Source organism: Melanerpes formicivorus, unplaced genomic scaffold, assembly GCF_026170545.1.
Source record: "Melanerpes formicivorus ecotype bairdi unplaced genomic scaffold, bMelFor1.0.p_v2 SCAF_86, whole genome shotgun sequence".
NCBI classification, from domain to species: domain Eukaryota; kingdom Metazoa; phylum Chordata; class Aves; order Piciformes; family Picidae; genus Melanerpes; species Melanerpes formicivorus.
Window position 1 is genome coordinate 1,528,685 of NW_027142438.1, and position 18,653 is coordinate 1,547,337.

The 18,653-nt window shown below is 51.2% G+C and overlaps 1 protein-coding gene across 4 annotated transcripts in view; it reads left to right on the forward strand.

Moving 5' to 3' along the window:
* RNF144A (ring finger protein 144A) overlaps positions 1-18,653 on the forward strand; it is a 96,339-nt gene that overhangs the window by 66,402 nt on the left and 11,284 nt on the right. For all 4 annotated transcript variants that reach the window (XR_010990690.1, XM_068165196.1, XM_068165198.1 and 1 more), the window contains 2 exons: positions 8,179-8,335; positions 12,301-12,390. Coding sequence is in view for 3 of the 4 variants with exons in the window: in XM_068165196.1 (XP_068021297.1) it covers positions 8,179-8,335; positions 12,301-12,390 (247 nt within the window). In the remaining variant the exon portion in view is untranslated. The remainder of the gene's footprint in view (positions 1-8,178; positions 8,336-12,300; positions 12,391-18,653) is intronic.

Below are 18,653 nucleotides of genomic sequence, written 5' to 3' on the forward strand. Positions count from 1 at the left end.
AAGGGCAACAAGGCTGGTGAGAGGCCTTGAACACAAGCCCTATGAGGAAAGGCTGAGGGAGCTGGGATTGTTTAGCCTGGAGAAGAGGAGGCTCAGGGGAGACCTCATTGCCCTCTACAACTACCTGAGGGGTGCTTGTAGCCAGGAAGGGGTTGGCCTCTTCTCCCAGGCAACCAGCACCAGAACAAGGGGCCACAGTCTCAAGCTGCGCCAGGGGAGGTTTAGACTCGAGGTGAGGAGGAAGTTCTTCACTGAGCAAGTAATTCGTCATTGGAACAGGTTGCCCAGGGAGGTGGTTGAGTCATCGTCCCTGGAGGCGTTCAAGAGGAGATTGGACGTGGCACTTGGTGCCATGGTTTAGTCATGGGGTCTGTGTTGATAGGTTGGACTCGATGATCCTCGAGGTCCTTTCCAACCTAAGTTATACTGTGAAACTGTGATACTGTGATATCTGGACCATCTCAGACAGGTCCCAGACCCACTGCTTGAACTACCTCTTGCTTTATCTGGTCAAAGGCTGCTTGTTGTTCAGGTCCCCAGTAGAAACTGTTTCTCTTTCGAGTCACATCATACAGAGGTTTCACAATCTGATTGTATCCAGGAGTGTGCAGTCTCCAAAATCCCACTATCCCCAAGAAACGTAGGGTTTCTTGCTTGTTCATGGGATTTGCCATGGTAAAGACTCTATTTACCACATCCACTGGAATGTGTCGGCGTCCATCCTGCCACCACACTCCCAGAAACTGAATCTCTGTGGTAGGTCCTTTCACCTTGTCTCTCTTGATGGCAAAACCTGCATTCAGAAGAATGTCAATGATTTTGTTACTTTTCTCGAAGACTTCTTCAGCAGTTTTACCCCAGACGATGATATCATCGATGAACTGGATGTGTTCTGGAGCACCGCCTTTCTCCAGAGCATCATGGATTACTGCATGATGTGGTGAAGAGGTTATTAAATTTATGAATATGAAATATGAATAATGAAAATATTATTTTTATTAATTATCAGACTATTAAAAACCAATGAATCACCAACTTATATACATGTTCTAGTGCACGTTCGTGAAATAGATTCCACAAGTGGCTTAATGTTATGATTGGAACTAGTTACAGACTATTTCTATCTTTATATCACGAAGTGTGCGGTTCCGCCGCTTGGCCACTAGATGGCGACTCGGCGGGACGCGGGCAGCTTCTGGCTATACACAGCAATATTACAATCTTTCTATGCGTCAGCGCTTACTCTGCTAGACGTGGATACTTTGAACTGAGGGCTAGTGGATAGAAAACACGTGGAAGATATTTGATTCCCTCCAGACAACAGGGATCATTCCTGGTCGGGGTCGGCCCGTGGGGTCAGCCCTCAAAGTCAGCTCGCACGGCAGGGCGGGACGACGGTGGCTGGTAGGTGGGCTCGGACGACATGGCAGCAGGCAAAGCTACGGGGGTCAGCCCAACCATGGCGATTCTCGGGGCTGATGCAAACAGCCTCGGGGAGAGAATGTGGCTGCGGCAGATTCTCGTTTACTGATCTTAAAGGAGCAGCGGGACTCTCGGAGTGGTCCCAGGTTCGGTGCAGTATAGGCACGAACAATCCCTTAGTCTTCCCTGAGATTCACAGGGCTCAGAGTGGCACACATGGTGGTTCTTCTCCCGCTACGGCGGGGCTAGGCATATGTGGACTCGGTATCGATCAAGTCCCTTTTCCCCGGCAACTGGGCAGATCTTACCCTCGGCAGTCGGTCCAGTCCTCCGGTGGCACGGTGGGCTCTCCCGGTCAGTACGACTGGCTGTAGCGATGCTGGATTCCTCAGAGACAGCCCCATGCAGGGGCTTTCAGTATTTGTACATGTATAACAGAAGCTAACAACAATAAGCTCAATGGCAAAGGCTGCAGCTCAAGAGTTGCTCTCTCGAGCAAGCACAGAGACAAAGTGAATGGGGGGGCAACTTGTTTACCAATTGGGGTGATACTTATAGATTCCTCGAGGCTGGGCTTGACCAATGGGCACTCTCATAAGCAACTGGCTTCAGCCTATAGAAAGCGTGAAGCTAGAATTATGCCCATACTTGGTGTCAGCCCGAGCACTGCATGCGCTGGGTGTGTGCTGGCCAGGCTAATGCCTTGGCTTTTGTCTTCCTCCTGAAGGAGGGGGAACTTGTCCACATGCTGGGACAAGATTCAGTATCGGGGCATAATGTGCCTTCACCACACATGACAGATGCTTGAGCTGTGGATCCAGCCCATTGGCAATCTGTTGAAAGTGTACTGGATTCCTCTCCAGGTGAAAGCAAACTGAGGCCTGCATTCCTCTGCTATGGGAATAGAGAAAAATGCATTAGCAATGTCTATGGTGGCATACCATTTGGCCTCTTTGCATTCCAGCTCATACTGGAGTTCCATCATTTCTGGTACTGCTGCACTCATAGGTGGTGTTACTTCATTCAGGTCTCGGTAGTCAACCGCCAGATGCCAGTCTCCATTCTGCTTCCGCACAGGCCACACTGGACTGTTGAAAGGTGAATGAGTTTTGCTGATGACTTTCTGACTCTCCAACTGACGAATCAGATTCTGAATGGGCAACAAAGAGTCACGGTTGGTTCTGTATTGTCTGTGATGCACAGTCTGAGAAGCAACCGGCAATTTAATGTTGGGAAGTTCAGGTCTAACAGATAGCTTCAGTTTTTGTCCATCAATTTCTACAGAAGCTACTCCAAAAGCCCATTTGTAACCACTAGGGTCTTTGAAACACCCTTCTCTCAGAAAATCAATTCCCAAAATACAAGGTGCATCAGGTCTGGTCACAACTGTATGCTCCCTCCATTGTTTACCAGGGCCCCGTCCCTGGGGGTGTTTAAGAGCAGGCTGGATGAGGCTCTGGCCAGCCTGATCTAGTGTAGGGTGTCCCTGCCCATGGCAGGGGGGTTGGAACTAGATGATCCTTGTGGTCCCTTCCAACCCTGAATGAAACTATGAAACTATGAAACCTCCACCTTACTTAACTCTTGAGATCCACCAGTGACTCCCAGAATAGTTATAGACTCTGATCCCTGATAATTTGATGGTATTATGGTGCACTGAGCTCCTGTGTCAACCAAGGCCCTGTACTTCCGAAATTGTGAAGTGCCAGGCCACTGGATGTACACATCCCAATAGATTCTGTTATCTCTGTTATCCTTCTCCTCCCCCTGGCTGGAGGCAGGGCACCCCTAGTTATGGAGAACATGCCCACATGTGCATTGAGCACCGTGTGCAGTGTTAGAACTGGAGCCACTGTTGGAGCTACTAGAGTTGCTCTGGGGAACTGTGGAAGTAGCAGCTGCCCTTCTGGTATTGCTACCTCGGGTTCTGCGACTTTGCAGTTCTCTCAGTCTCCTGAAAAGAGTAGAAGTTGTTTGGCCATCCCACCTGTTCATGTTCTCACCAAACTGATCATGCAGAGTTGTCCAAATGGTTCTACGTGACTGCCTTGGTGGTCTGTTTTGGTTTGATCTGTTTTGGAATGACCTCCTTGGAGGACGTCTATTCCTCACAGATGAAACTTTTATCCACCTGGAGGAAGAATTGGAATTATCTCTTTGTGCCAATTGGTATATGGAATCTTTCAGCTCTCTCATGCAATTCTCAGTTTTTCCAGACAGAGTTTCAATGGCTGAAACCAAAGAAACACGTGTCATGCTATCCTCCAATTGTCTCATTTGATCACTGAATTGGCCAACCGTAGAAGGTGCTCCACCATAATTTCTTGACACAATTCTGCTCACCAGAATGTTTACATAATTAGAAGGAGGAAGCTTGATGAGCTTTTTTGCAAGACCAGTTCCCACAGGAATGTCATCAGGATTCAGAGTTTCATGTTCACCATAGAGTAGCTCTCTAACAGCAAATTCTCTCAGGCGCTTAATTCCCTCCTCTATGGTAGTCCAGGGTTTAGGATTCCATGGAAGATCATCTCGAGAAGGGTATCTCAGGGCAACTGCAAATAAAAGGTGTACCCACAGATTAACCTTACCGAGAATCTTGGCTCGATGTCTATCTATTCCATTATCCTTCGAGAGAGTTCCTAACTGAGCTGCTGACTTGTCTCCAACCATTAGAGCTGGAGCACCTGTATCATAACACCTACTAAGCCAAGCTAGAACTGGCTCCTTATCTGCTCTGGTATAATCTTTACAGACATTTGTCAATTCTTCGCTCGGTGAAGAACATCCAGAAAAGTTCAGCTGAAGAAAGAAAGAAACCACAGCTAGCTCAGTCGGAGGAGCAAAGGGTAAAAGCTATATTTACAAGCAAGATGAAATGCAGGTTGTATATACACAATATATATACAGTATTTACAATATATACAGAAATACACAGCAAAGAAAGTAATACCCTCCTCCGTACAGAGGAGGGTTCCCCCCTGTACCCCCTCTCTCCCCCTACCTCCCTTTTTCCCAAAAAAGGGTTAGAGAGAGAGAAAAGGTAGCTATTAAGGAGGAAAATTCTTATTAGGCTTCGAAGTGCATGCAGGGATTAGTTTTGCTTATCTGTTATCCAGGGTCATTCCGGCTAGTTGCTCAGAAGCAGACAGGCTGGAAAGGCAGAACAGACTGGACTGAGAATAGATTCCAACTGAATTAAAAGTTAAAGTTGCATTCTACCAATCTAGCAATGAAATTAATTTAGAATATCTGATTGCTTTCATTTTAATACCAAAACATTCAACCAGAGTCCCAGCAAATGTCCCTTTCTTAAAGGCACAGCCTCAAACGGTCACAGCACCCCAGGGGGAAAAACACCCAGGCAGCTCAGGAGCTCCCTTCAGAGGAGACCTTAGCACCAGAGAATTGTCTGGGTTGGAAAAGCCTTCTAGGATCATGTCCAATGATCAACCCAACCCCACCAAGTGCCATGGCCACAGGTTGCTTGACCACCTCCTGGGATGGGGACTCTACCACCTCCCTGAGCAGCCTATGCCAGCCCCTGACCACTCTTGCAGCAAAGAAATGTATTGATGATCTGGATGACAGCATTGAGTCCATCATCAGTAAGTTTGCAGATGACACCAAGCTGAGTTGATCTGTTAGAGGGTAGGAGAGCTCTGCAGAGGGACCTTGACAGGCTGGACAGATGGTCAGAGCCCAAGGGCATGAGATTGAACACATCCAAGTGCTGGGTTCTGCACATTGGCCACAACAACCCCATGCAGTGCTACAGGCTGGGGACAGAGTGGCTGAGAGCAGCCGGGCAGAAAGGGACCTGGGGGTAGAGCTTGAGATGAGCCAGCAGGGTGCCCAGGTGGCCAAGAAGGCCAAGGGCATTCTGGCCTGCGTCAGGAACAGTGTGGCCAACAGGAGCAGGGAAGTCATTCTGCCCTGTGCTCAGCACTAGTCAGGCCACACCTTGAGTCCTGTGTTCAGTTCTGGGCCCCTCAGTTTAAGAAAGATGTTGAGATGCTGGAAGGTGTCCAGAGAAGGGCAACAAAGCTGGGGAGAGGTCTGGAACACAGCCCTGTGAGGAGAGGCTGAGGGAGCTGGGGTTGCTTAGCCTGGAGAAGAGGAGGCTCAGGGGAGACCTTCTTGCTCTTTCCAGCTCCCTGAAGGGAGGTTGTAGCCAGGTGGGGGTTGGTCTCTTCTTCCAGGCAAGCAGCATCAGAACAAGAGGACACAGTCTCAAGTTGTGCCAGGGGAGGTTTAGGGTGGAGGTGGGGAGGAAATTCTTCCCAGCAAGAGAGATTGGCCATTGGAATGTGCTGCCCAGGGAGGTGGTGGAGTCACCATCCCTGGAGGTGTTTAGGAAGAGCCTGGATGAGGCCCTTTGTGCCATGGTTTAGTTGATCAGATGATTTAGTTGATCAGGGTGATAGGTTGGACTGGATGATCTCTGAGGTCTTTTCCAACCTGGTTAAATCCATTCCATTCCATTCCATTCCATTCCATTCCATTCCATTCCATTCCATTCTATTCTACTACATTCTAACCCTCCTCTGGTGCAACCTGAGGCCACTTCCTCTCTTGTTTAAGCCTTAACTCCTCTCCTTTCAAGCTTTGCTGGTCCATGACTTGCTTGGATGCTGTCATGCTGAGTTCCTGGGCAAATGTGGTAACTGCCAACACTGCTTGTTGTGTTTGCTTGAGCAGAGCTGATGCTCAGTCAACCTCATGAGCAGCTAAATCAACCTTTTCTCTCTTTTGGGGCTTGGTTTCTTTCATTTTATTTGATTTTTCCTTGTTGGTTTTTTCCCCCTCCCCTGAGGTTTGTTTTATTCATCCTTTTGGAGCATAAACTGCCAGGAGCAGTCTGTGTCAGCAGCCATGTGGAGTTGCAGAGGCAGATTATGGATTCAGAGTGGTTTGTTGGGGTCATTTCCTTTGCTGGTTGCCCCTGGTGTGTTTTTCCTTGCATCCTGCCCCTGGGCAAATCAATCAGGCCCAATCCAGCCAGGCTCAGCCCTGCTTTCCAGCAAACTGTTGATTCCTCATCAGTTGTTCTCAGCTCTCCCACTGGCAGTGGGCTGCTGGAAGTGGCACTTATGAAGGTCCCTGGAAGTGTCCTTTGTTTAGGAGCATTCTGGGGGCTAGTGGCCAGAAAACCTGCAGATGGTAGGGAGCTTCTGTCAGAGGAAATAAAGCTTCTTCCAGGCTTCCTGTGGTGTCTGCTAGATGAGGGAACATCCTCTGCTCTTAAGGCAAGGAGAGGTGATGCTGACCCTAACTGAGGAACAATGAGTCATGGATTCATGGAGTGGGTTGGGTTGGAAAGGACTTCAAACATCCTCTAGTTGCACACCTTCTGGCACTGGTAGGCATGCCCTCCACCAGCCCAGGCTGCTCAAAGCCTCATCCAGCCTGGCCTTGAAGACCTCCAGGGAGGTGGCATCCACAACCTCCCTCTCAGATCACAGAATCATAGAATCACCAAGGTTGGAAAAGACCTCAAAGATCATCGAGTCCAACCTGTCACCACAGACCTCATGACCATCATGGCGCCAAGTGCCACATCCAATCCCCTCTTGAACACCTCCAGGGATGGGGACTCCACCACCTCCCTGGGCAGCACATTCCAATGGCTAACAACTCTCTCGGTGAAGAACTTTCTCCTCACCTCCAGCCTAAGCCTCCCCTGGCACAGCTTGAGACTGTGTCCTCTTGTGCTGGTGCTGGGTGCCTGGGAGAAGAGACCAACCCCCACCTGGCTACAACCTCCCTTCAGGATCAACTCTTAAGAGATCAACATGTCCCAAAAAACTTCTTCATTCCTGATGTGGAGGTGAATTCCTCAGAAGGATCCCTCAGGGAAGGCAGCAAGAAGCAATCCCTCCCTGGTGCCCCAGGCTGAAGCTCTTTGCTCTGAGCTTGTAGTGTCATCAGATTGGATGTTGGGAAGAAGTTGTTCCCCATGAGAGTGGTGAGAGACTGGCACAGGTTGCCCAGGGAGGTGGTGGAAGCCTCCTGCCTGGAGGTGTTTGCAGCCAGGCTGGATGTGGCTGTGAGCAACCTGCTGTAGTGTGAGGTGTCCCTGGCCATGGCAGGGGGGTTGGAACTGGCTGAGTCTTGAGGTCCCTTCCAACCTTGACAATTCTGTGATCAAGGAACTGCCTGAAAGAAGGAGGCAGAAAAAAGGAGAATGATCAGGACACAGGAAAGTGTGAACTGGCTGCTGTTCATCTGATCTAGCCCAGGAGCAAACTGTGTCCTGTCTCTTAGTATCCCTGGGCACTCCATCATTTGATAGCCCAATCCCAGCTGAGAAAGGAGACTGGGAAAAGATCCACAGCTTGAAATGGAAATGGGCTGAATGAAATGGCCAGACTGGCACCAAGGCAAAGCAGATGAAGTTAGGCTCAGCCCAGCAAAGGTGCAGCAGGCACAGGACAGAGGAAGGCAGATCCCTGAGAGGAGGAGAAGGACAAGGGGAAGGAGGAGGAAGGGGAGAGGGAGGAGGGGAAGGAAAGGAGAAGGGGAAGGAAGGAGAGAAGAAGGAAAAGGAAGAGGAGACACAGTCCTGCAGGTGAGGTCTGAGAGGGGCAGAGGGGCAGGATCCCCTCTCTGCATCTCTGGCAATGGGCACTGGCAGCCCAGGAGGCCAAGGGCAGCTGAGCTGCCCCCTGGCCAGCTTCTCCCCCACCAGCACCCCCAAATCCATCTCTGCCCACCCAGTGTAACCAGTTGCTGCCTTTGTCCTCCCCTCCCCAGCTCTGTCCTGAAGGAGGAAGATGATGATGCTGATGATGCTCCCATCAAGCGCTGCCCCAAGTGCAAGGTCTACATCGAGCGGGATGAGGGCTGTGCCCAGATGATGTGCAGGAACTGCAAGCATGCCTTCTGCTGGTACTGCCTGGAGTCTCTTGATGTGAGTGCCCTGCTTCTGCTTCTGCTCCTCACAGCCTTGCAGATCCATTGCTTGGCTGGCTCTTGAATCCCTGCAGTTGCAGCCCTCTGCCTGCCACCCGACTTGGTGGAGCAGAGGGGCAGCAGAGCTGACACTGGGAGGGTGAGGGGGACTTGGGTGGCCTTGTTTTGCCTGGCTGACCTCTGTGCTCTTAGAATCCTAGAACCCAGTGGTCAAGGGATTTCATTCTACAGGCTGGGGACAGTGTGGTTGGAGAAAGGCAGAAAGGGACCTGGGGGGACTGGGTGACATCAGCAAAACAGGAGCCAGCAGTGTGCCAAGGTGGCCAAAAAGGCCAAGGGCATCCTGACCTGCATCAGGAACAGTGTGGCCAGCAGGAGCAGGGAAGTCATTCTGCCCTGTGCTCAGCACTGGTTAGGCCACATCTTGAGTCCTGTGTCCAGTTCTGGGCTCCTCAGTTCAAGAAGGACATTGAGAGACTTGAAGGTGTCCAGAGAAGGGCAACAAAGCTGGGGAGAGGTCTGGAGCACAGCCCTGTGAGGAGAGGCTGAGGGAGCTTGGGTTGCTTAGCCTGGAGAAGACCTTCTTGCTCTCTCCAACTCCCTGAAGGGAGGTTGTAGCCAGGTGGGGGTTGGTCTCTTCTCCCAGGCAAGCAGCACCAGAACAAGAGGACACAGTCTCAAGCTGTGCCAGGGGAGGTTCAGGATGGAGATGAGGAAGACGTTCTTCCCAGCAAGAGAGACTGGCCATTGGAATGTGCTGCCCAGGAAGGTGGTTGAGTCACCATCCTTGGAGGTGTTCAAGAAAGGCTTGGATGTGGCACTTGGAGCCATGGTTTAGTTGTCAGGAGGTGTTAGGTATTAGGTAGTAGGTTGGGTTTGATGATCTCTTGAGGTCTTTTCCAACCTTATTGATTCTATGATTTAGGATCATCATTCAAAGTGTCAGAATGAATAAAAGCAGAGTTCCCAACTGGAAATCCACAGCAGGAAATCCAATCAACAAGACCATGGCACTAAGATACTCAAGGTTGACTTTGTGATGACTACTTAAGGCTAACAAGGAGCTGAAAGCTAAATCAGCTGAGAAATTTGCTCCCACTTAAAACAACAGCAAAATAGAATCAGAATTGTTAGGGTTGGAAGGGACCTCAAGGCTCAGCCAGTTCCAACCCTCCTGCCATGGGCAGGGACACCTCACACTACAGCAGGTTGCTCACAGCCACATCCAGCCGGGCTGCAAACACCTCCAGGCGTGAGGCTTCCACCACCTCCCTGGGCAACCTGTGCCAGTCTCTCACCACCCTCATGGGGAACAAATTCTTCCTAATGTCTAATCTAAATCTCCTCTCCTGTCTTTTGGATCCATCCCCCCCAGTCCTATCACTCCCTGACACCCTCAGAAGTCCCTCCCCATCTTTCTTGGAGCCCTCTGCAGATCCTGGAAGGCCACAATTAGGTCTCCTGGGAGCCTTCTCCTCTCCAGCCTGCACAACCCCAACTCCCTCAGTCTGTCCTCACAGCAGAGCAGCTCCAGCCCTCTGCTCATCCTCGTGGCCCTTCTCTGGACACCTTCCAGCACCTCCAGACCCTTCCTGTACTAGTCAGTGAATGATTGTTGCCTGTGTCAGTCCATCAATGATTGTTCAAGTCAGTAACTAATTTAATAAAAAGTAAAATTGTATGAAATGAAGCTGTGAAATGAGATCAAATTGTGTGAAGGATGTGGAGCTCCTGGAGCAGATCCAGAGGAGGTCACAAAGATGATCAGAGGCTGGAGAACCTCCCCTATGAGGACAGGCTGGGAGAGTTGAGGCTGTTCAGCCTGGAGAAGGCTCCAGGGAGACCTCAGAGCAGCCTCCCAGTATCCGAAGGGGCTTCAGGAGATCTGGGGAGGGACTTGTGACAAGGGCTGGGAGTGCCAGGATGAGAGACAATGGCTTTGAGCTGGGAGAGGATATTGAGACTGGAGATGAGGAAGAAATCCTTGCCAGTGAGGGTAGGGAGACACTGGCACAGGCTGCCCAGGGAGGCTGTGACTGCCTCCTCCCTGGAGGTGTTCCAGGCCAGGCTGAATGAGGCCTTGAGCAGCCTGGGCTGGTGGGAGATGTCCCTGCCCATGGCAGGGGGGTGGAACTGAATGGTCTTGAAGGTCCCTCCCAACCCATTGCATAATTCTTCTTTGATTTGTTTTTGTCTGTCAATAGTCAGTGCTGTGAGGGGCAATGGTTTGGGGCTGGAGCAGAGGGGCATTTAGGTTGGACCTCAGGAGGAAGTTCTGCACAGTGAGGCTGGGGAGACACTGGCACAGGCTGTCCAGGAGGGTGGTTGAGGCTCCATCCCTGGAGACATCCAAGGTCAGCCTTGCTGTGTCCCTGGGCAGCCTGCTGCAGCTGGGGGTGTCCCTGCTGCCTGCAGGGGGCCTGGACAGGATGCCCTTTGAGGGGTCCCTTCCAGCCATCTGTGAAGCTGGGAGGCCCAAGGGAGGTTCAGGCATGTGGCCTCAGCCCAGGGAAGTTCAATAAACTCTGGGTTTGGTGTGTCAGCAGCCAGGCCCATCTGTTTACCATTCATTGTCTTCTCTTGGGCAAGAAATAAATCTGACATGCAAAGAAGACAATGATCTGCCCCCAGCAGGCCTTGGTCAGTCTATAAGCTGCTGCTGTCATGTATTTATGGAGGTTCTTTTGAAATCAGCCTCTTATCATGGCCAAGGATCAGAGGATATCCAGCAGCAGCTGTTTCCAGCTCATCTGGTTTGTTCTACAGCATTGGAAACAATGGCAAAGGAAATGTTGGAGGTTCCTGAAAGCTGCTCTGCCTCCTTGGGACCTGGGGTTGTCCTGTTGGAATGCTTCACTCTCCATCCTGAGCTGCTCAGTCAGAGGCAGTGTTCCCTTAGAGCCAGGCCTGCTCTCCTGGCTGGCTCACAAAGGGATGGAAGGACAGAGAGGGTCTGGGCTGCAGCCAGGGGAGTGTGGGTAGCAGGGCAGGAGAGGGGATTCTGACCCTGGGCTCTGCTCTGCTCAGACCTCACCTCCAATCCTGCCCCCAGCTCTGCTGTCCCCAGCAGGAGAAAGACACAGAGCTGCTGGAGAGAGGCCAGAGGAGGCCACAAAGATGCTCCAAGGGCTGGAGCAGCTCTGCTGGGAGCACAGGCTGAGGGAGCTGGGGCTGTGCAGCCTGCAGAGAAGAAGGCTCCAGGGGCACCTCAGAGCTGCCTGCCAGGACCTGAAGGGATCCTGTAGGAAGGCTGCAGAGAGACTTCTCCTGAGGGGGTCTGGAGCCAGGCCAAGGGGGAATGGTTTGGGGCTGAGGCAGAGCAGGGTCAGACTGGAGCTGAGGAAGAAGTTCTTCAGCAGGAGGCTGCTGAGGCTCTGGCCCAGGCTGCCCAGGGAGGCTGTGGCTGCCTCCTGCCTGGGGGTGTTCAGGGCCAGGCTGGATGAGGCCTTGAGCAGCTGAGTCTAGCTGGGAGGTGTCCCTGCCCCTGGAGGGGAGGTTGGAGTGGATGAGCTGTGAGGTCCCTTCCAACCTGAGCCACTCTATAATCCCTTCTGCAAAATCTGTGTTGTCCTTCTCCTCTTCAGGTGGTAAAAGGGAGCAGCTCTGGGGAGCCTTCAGAGCAAGGATTCCTAGTTGCACAGAGTGGTTTCCTTTCCCTGTGCTGTTCCTCTGTGCTTGTCTTCCTGGCTCCTCTTGCTGACCTCCAAGCTAGCATTCAGCTGTGCAGCTGCAGAGGCTTTGGGAGCAGAGTTCAGTGGACAGGTGGAGCACTTGCTAAAGAAACCTGTTTGTGAAGGCAGCCCTCAGTGAAGCCCTTTGGAAAGGTTGGGCCTGGCCATATCCTCCCTGCTCAGCTTTCTCCCTCCCAGCACAACTCCTGGTGGGGAGATTTGGTCTCTTCTAACTTGCAGAACAGTTTGTGCTTTCATTGATTTGGATACCTTTTTGTCTCATGTTTTGCAGGATGACTTCCTCCTCATCCATTATGACAAAGGACCTTGTAGGAACAAGCTGGGACACTCCAGGGCATCTGTGATCTGGCACAGGACACAGGTATAGCTCACATCTTGCACAGCTCTCTGCAGATCTGCTGCTCCAGACCATGCTGCCTTTGCTCTGCCTCACTGGAGCCCCTTAGGATGAAATCCTGTGCCAAATGGTGGACTGATTCTGTAGCAGATGTAAGGAGATTCATACAACAGGAGGTTGGAAGGGACTTCAAACATCCTCAAGAGGGCAGTGGCTTGGAGAGGAGGAACAGGTAGCTCTCCCTGACAGGACACTCCTTGGCCACTGAGAAAGCCACAAAGCAAGTTTGCAGATGAGAGCAAGCTCAGTGATGCAGCTGATGAGTCTGAAGGAGCTCTCTGCTCTGCTTCAGTGCATGCAGCACAAAGGCCAATAACAATTAGTTGGCAAAGCCCTTTCAGATCACCCACTCCAAGCATTCTCCACCTCAGCACCACAGCTCTGCCTGCCTGAAACACCTCCAGGGATGGGGATTCAGCCTCCTCCCTGGGGAGGCTTTGAGAACCCTTCCAGTCAACAAGTTTTTGCTCATATCCAACATAAACCTCCAGGTGATTCTCTCACCCTCTCTCCCTACAGCCACCCTCACTGCCTAGGTCTCCTGAGCTCTGGACTGAGTGTTCCATGGCTTAGCCACTGCTACCTTAGGAGGTCTGTTTGTTTACAGAAGCTTGGATAGGATAGAATAGGATAGGATAGGATAGGATAGGATAGGATAGGATAGGATAGGATAGGATAGGATAGGAAAGGAATTGAATTGAATTGAATTGAATTGAATTGAATTGAATTGAATTGAATTGAATTGAATTGAATTGAATTGAATTGACCAGGTTGGAAAAGACCTCAGAGATCACCAAGTCCAACCTCTCACCCAGCACGATCTGATCAACTAAACCATGGCACCAAGTGCCTCATCCAGGCTCTTCTTAAACACCTCCAGGGATGGTGACTCCACCATCTCCCTGGGCAGCACATTCCAATGGCCAATTCCTGTTGCTGGGAAGAACTTCATCCTCACCTCCAGCCTAAACCTCCCCTGGCACAGCTTGAGACTGTGTCCTCTTGTTCTGGTGCTGGTTGCCTGGGAGAAGAGACCAACCCCCACCTGGCTACAACTTCCCTTCAGGGAGTTGGAGAGAGCAAGAAGGTCTTCTTGGTACCCCTGTACCATGAGGTGATGAACCTGCTAACTGGAGCCTGTCCTCAACACTCCCTTTCTCAACAAGGCCTAGAAGATCCAGCAAAGTGTCCATCAAACATATTTCTGCAAGAGGCTGGGGCTAACTCCCTCCAAATCAGGATCCAATCCTGCTGAGCCCCCTCAAGCCAAATCAGCACTGCAGTTGTTTCCTGGTGTTGAAGTTGCTTTGAGCGCTTAAGCCAAGGCAAACTGAGGTAAAGCCTTTTGGGTTGTGGTTTGTGGGTTTGCAGAAGGAATGGTTGTTTGTTTTGGCTCAAGGAGAGTGACTTGATGCTGAGTAGGGCAGGGCAGCAGCTTCTTCAGAAGCAACAGAACCAAGCAGAAAAGGAGTAAGCACTGCTCAGCAGAAAGGTTGGGTTAAAAACAAACCCAACCCAGCCAACCAAAATGGTCTGACTGAAGAAAACCCCCCACAAGTTTTGGGCCCTCACTGAAAGAAGGACACTGAGAGGCTGGAGCAGGGCCAGAGAAGGGCAAAAAAGCCGGGGAAGGGTCTGGAGAAGAGGGCTGGGGAGGAGCAGCTGAGGGAGCTGGGGGTGGTGAGTGTGGAGAAGAGGAGGCTGAGTGAGACCTCATTGCTCTCTGCAGCTTCCTGACTGGAGGTTGGAGCCAGGTGGGGATTGGTCTCTTCTCCCTAATAACAAGTGATAGGAGGAGAAAAAATGGTCTCAGGTTGTCCCAGGTGAAGTTTAGGTTGGAGATGAGAAGAAACTCCTTGACTGAAAGGGTTCTGAAATCCTGGCACAGGCTGCCCAGTGTGAGAAACGAACTCACTGCTGAAAATTGATAACCAGTTTATTATAAAATAAAGGCAACACAGCGCTGAGCGCAGAGCGAGTTTGCTAGAGGCGCACCCTAACAACACGAGGTGAACATATTTCCCCTTTTACTTTAATAGGTACCATAAACCAATATCTGGGTGAATTAGGAGTCCGGTTTGACTTGCAACTCCACTCACATGGCCTATGGGGTTGCTGCCCACAGCCATGGTTCTAGATCTTCTTCGTGGCAATTACAGAGGTCTACCTGGTCTTGCCTCCTTCAATCCCCACCAATGCTCTGCCCAGACCATGTCTCCTTCCCTTGTCCATGGAGGTTGTACCAATTTCGAACCCCGACCTGTTTCTAGTTTGTGATGTTTTCAGGCAAGGACCATTACCACTCCTATTCTGATACTGGAACTCAAAACATGACCATCTTTATATCCTCCATTTGGGGTACCACAGTCCATTCAGTGGATGGATCCACTAGTCCTTTAACTCTGGTTGCATGTTGGCTGTCTGTATTGCAGTCTCTGTGGTCCCACTAGCTGAACACAGGTTTTGGTACTTTAACACACAGAACACAGATGAATCCTCTGTCCTAATCACTTCAAATTATCCAACAAGCCAATTTACATTTAATAATCAAGAAGTTAAAGTTTTTGAACCCACAGGAAACCTAATTACATAACTACAACAGCATACATTTATAACCACACACACTCTCAGCACATCATCTAAGTTTTAGTAGGCCTAATTACTAATTCAACCTGTTTACCATTACAACATTTACACTTTACCCATCCCCAATGACATCAAGTCCCAGGGTGTTTTATACACAGAATGAAATGGGGGCTTTCCTTGATGTTTTCTTGCAATGCAGATTCAATGTCACACAATGTCAGATGTTCCAAAAGGTGGGTTTGTCTTGCTAGTTCCAGAGCCTTCAGACCTAGGTGTTCAGAGGCACATTCCTGAAGTGGTCCTTTGTCCAGGGAGGTGGTCGAGGCCCCGTCCCTGGAGGTGTTTAAGACCGGGCTGGATGGGGCTCTGGCCAGCCTGATCTAGTGTGGGGTGTCCCTGCCCATGGCACCCACCAATTCTTCAGTAAAAACCCGACTATCCACAATCCAAACAATCCTTGCCTTGGGGCTTGAAGAGACACAATCCTCCTTCCAACCCCAACTGCCCCTTCTCCCGAGATAACCAGTTATCTCTTCTGACCATCATCTGCCCCTCTTCTCGAACTACCCTTATGTCCAACTGAACTATCTCTCCCTAGAAAATTACGTCTTGCACTTGGTGCTACACTAAGATATCCCCTAGCCCAATTCTAGCTTCAGTCTCCAATTTAACATCCTTAGCTACCGGGACTTTAAACCTTTCCCCTTTTGCCCCTAAAACTCGCTCTCCACACCCCCTCTAGGAACCTTGGTAACACGAGTACCCCTAACCCTCCTTTTCCGACCTGAGCCTGGCCACCTCCTGGGCCTGATCCTTTACCAGTCCCTGGTGGGCACGGCTCAGCCACTGCAGCTCTCCCTGCAACAGCTCCTGCTCCGCCCGCCGCACTACTGCAGGTGCTGGTGCAAACACTGACTTGCAGCTCCCCCTAATGGCCCCGGCTCCAGGCCCGCCCAAAGCCGATCCAACTAAGCTTGAAAAAAAACCCCTTAAGATCTCTCTTCTTCTTGGGCACTCTCCTTTCAAATGCCCAACCTTCCCACAATCTACTTTTCTCTCTAGGCCCTTCCTCCATTATCCTTTTTGCCTTATCCTTATCCTGCGTATTGTGCCTCCAATACGCAACCCCAGAGGACTGTCCGGGGGTATATCCCTGGGTACCCTTGTTGCTCCCATGTTTCCCGGGGCTGCTCTACACCTGACCCTTGCCCCATTTCCCGAGGTCCATGCTTTCCATCACCAACCGCTTCATCCCTTCACTGGGCAAGTCCCTCGCGGGATGTTGGAAACGCAGTTAGAAGGACTCCTCACTCACTTCGTGAATCCGGACTGTCCAGTCCACGTCTCACGCACACACACACTCTCACTGACCTCAATACCCGCCCAACTGGACAATACTTACAGTCCTTTTCTTGCTCGGGTCTTTGTGCACAAGAATTACAGGCTAGTTCTGGGAGCTCCTTCCCTTGCCTTTATCTTATAACATTGGCTGGATCTACCCGTGTTCCGAGAGGCTTCCAGGGTCCTCCTTCCAGGCCGCCGAAATCGGCGGGGGCGCCCCCCCCTTCTGAAGGGTCCCAAAAGCCATTGCAGACAGGGTAATCATGTACGGGTCACCAAATTGTGAGAAACGAACTCACTGCTGAAATTGATAACCAGTTTATTATAAAATAAAGGCAACACAGCGCTGGGCGCATAGTGAGTTTGCTAGAGGCGCACCCTAACAACACGAGGTGAACTTATAGAGACGGCAAGCATACATATTCATATATTAAAACGTATTCATCAGGACTGAGACAAAACCTGCACTTTTGACCTGGCCAGTCTTTAGACCTCTTGGCACCTCACCTTTCTCTTCCAATACCCCACACAGTACAGACCATCAGCCCAATGATCGAGCCCCACAGTCCCCAGTAATTCCCCCTGCGAAAGCCAAATATTATAACCAGTTTCTCACACCAGGGAAGAGGCTGAATGCCCATCCCTGGAGGGGTTTTCTAGAGGCAGAGCTGTGGTGCTGAGGGCCATGGGTTGGCACCAGCCTGGGTGCAGAGTTAGAGACTGGTTGGACTGGATGATCTTAAAGAGCTTTTCCAACCCAAACTGTTCTGACTGTATGAAAAATTGAACTTAATGAAGATTTGGACATCATATTGAGGCTGACAGCGGTAAGTAGGTAAGAAGGCCTTCAGCAACCTGGGCTAGTGGGAGGTGTCCATGGCAGGGAGGTTAAAAGTAGATGATCTCCAAGGTCCCTCCCAACCCAAACCATCCTGTGAATCTCATGAAAGTGAGCAATAGGGAATCCAATCCACTGCATTGCTGAGGTCCAGCTTGCCTGGCTGAGCAGCCTGGGCTTCAGTAAGCTGTCTCCAAAGAGCAGCCTGGGAGCAGCTGCAGCTCACAGCTTTCAAAGGAGATGAGAATTCAGCTTTGGTTTAGCAGCAAATGAAGGCCATGGAAGCTGCAGCAGATTGTCAGCACCTCCAGAAATCAAACCAGAGAGAGTAACGAACCATGCACACCTCAGAGCCTGGAAGAGCTCTTGGCAGGCAGTCCAGTTATTAGGGCAGGGAAATTGGAGCTTCTCAGCCAGAAGCCAAGAAGATTTGAGTGCACCCTCAGCAAGTTTGCTGATGACACCAAGCGGTGTGGTGCAGCAGACACGCTGGAGGGAAGGGAGGCCATCCAGAGGGACCTTGACATACTGGAGAGGTGGGCACAAGCCAACCTCATGAAGTTCAATAAGAGCAAGTGCAGGGTCCTGCATCTGGGTCGAGGCAATCCCAGGCACAAATACAGGCTGGACAGTGACTGGCTGGAAAGTAGCCCTGAGGAGAGAGACTTGGGGGTGCTGGTGGACAAAAAGCTCAACATGAGCTCTCAATGTGCACTTGCAGCCCGCAAAGCCAATCAGATCCTGGGCTGCATCAGGAGAAGTGTGGCCAGCAGGTCGAGGGAGGTGATCCTCCCCCTCTACTCAGCCCTGGTGAGACCCCACCTGGAGTACTGTGTCCAGTTCTGGAGCCCCTATTACAAGAGGGATGTGGAGGTGCTGGAGCGTGTCCAGAGAAGGGCCACAAGGATGATCAGAGGGCTGGAGCACCTCTCCTATGAGGACAGACTGAAGGAGTTGGGGCTGTTCAGTCTGCAGAAGAGAAGGCTCTGAGGTGACCTAATTGTGGCCTTCCAGTATCTGAAGGGGGCCTACAGGAAGGCTGGGGAAGGACTTCTCAGGATCTCAGGTAGTGATAGGACTAGGGGGAATGGAATGAAGCTGGAGGTGGGGAGATTCAGGCTAGATGTGAGGAGGAGGTTCTTCACCATGAGAGTGGTGAAACCCTGGAATGTGTTGTCCAGGGAGGTGGTCGAGGCCCCGTCCCTGGGGGTGTTTAAGAGCAGGCTGGATGAGGCTCTGTCCAGCCTGATCTAGTGTGGGGTGTCCCTGCCCATGGCAGTGGGGTTGGAACTAGATGATCCTTGTGGTCCCTTCCAACCCTGAATGAAACTATGAAACTAAGAGGAGAGGAATGGGAGGGAGTGGAAGGCAGCCTGAGGCTGGTGCCTGCAGTCCTGCAGCGCCATCTCCTGCAGCCAGCTCTGCCTCTGAGCAGCCCTCTGAGCAGCAGGGCTGCAAGAAG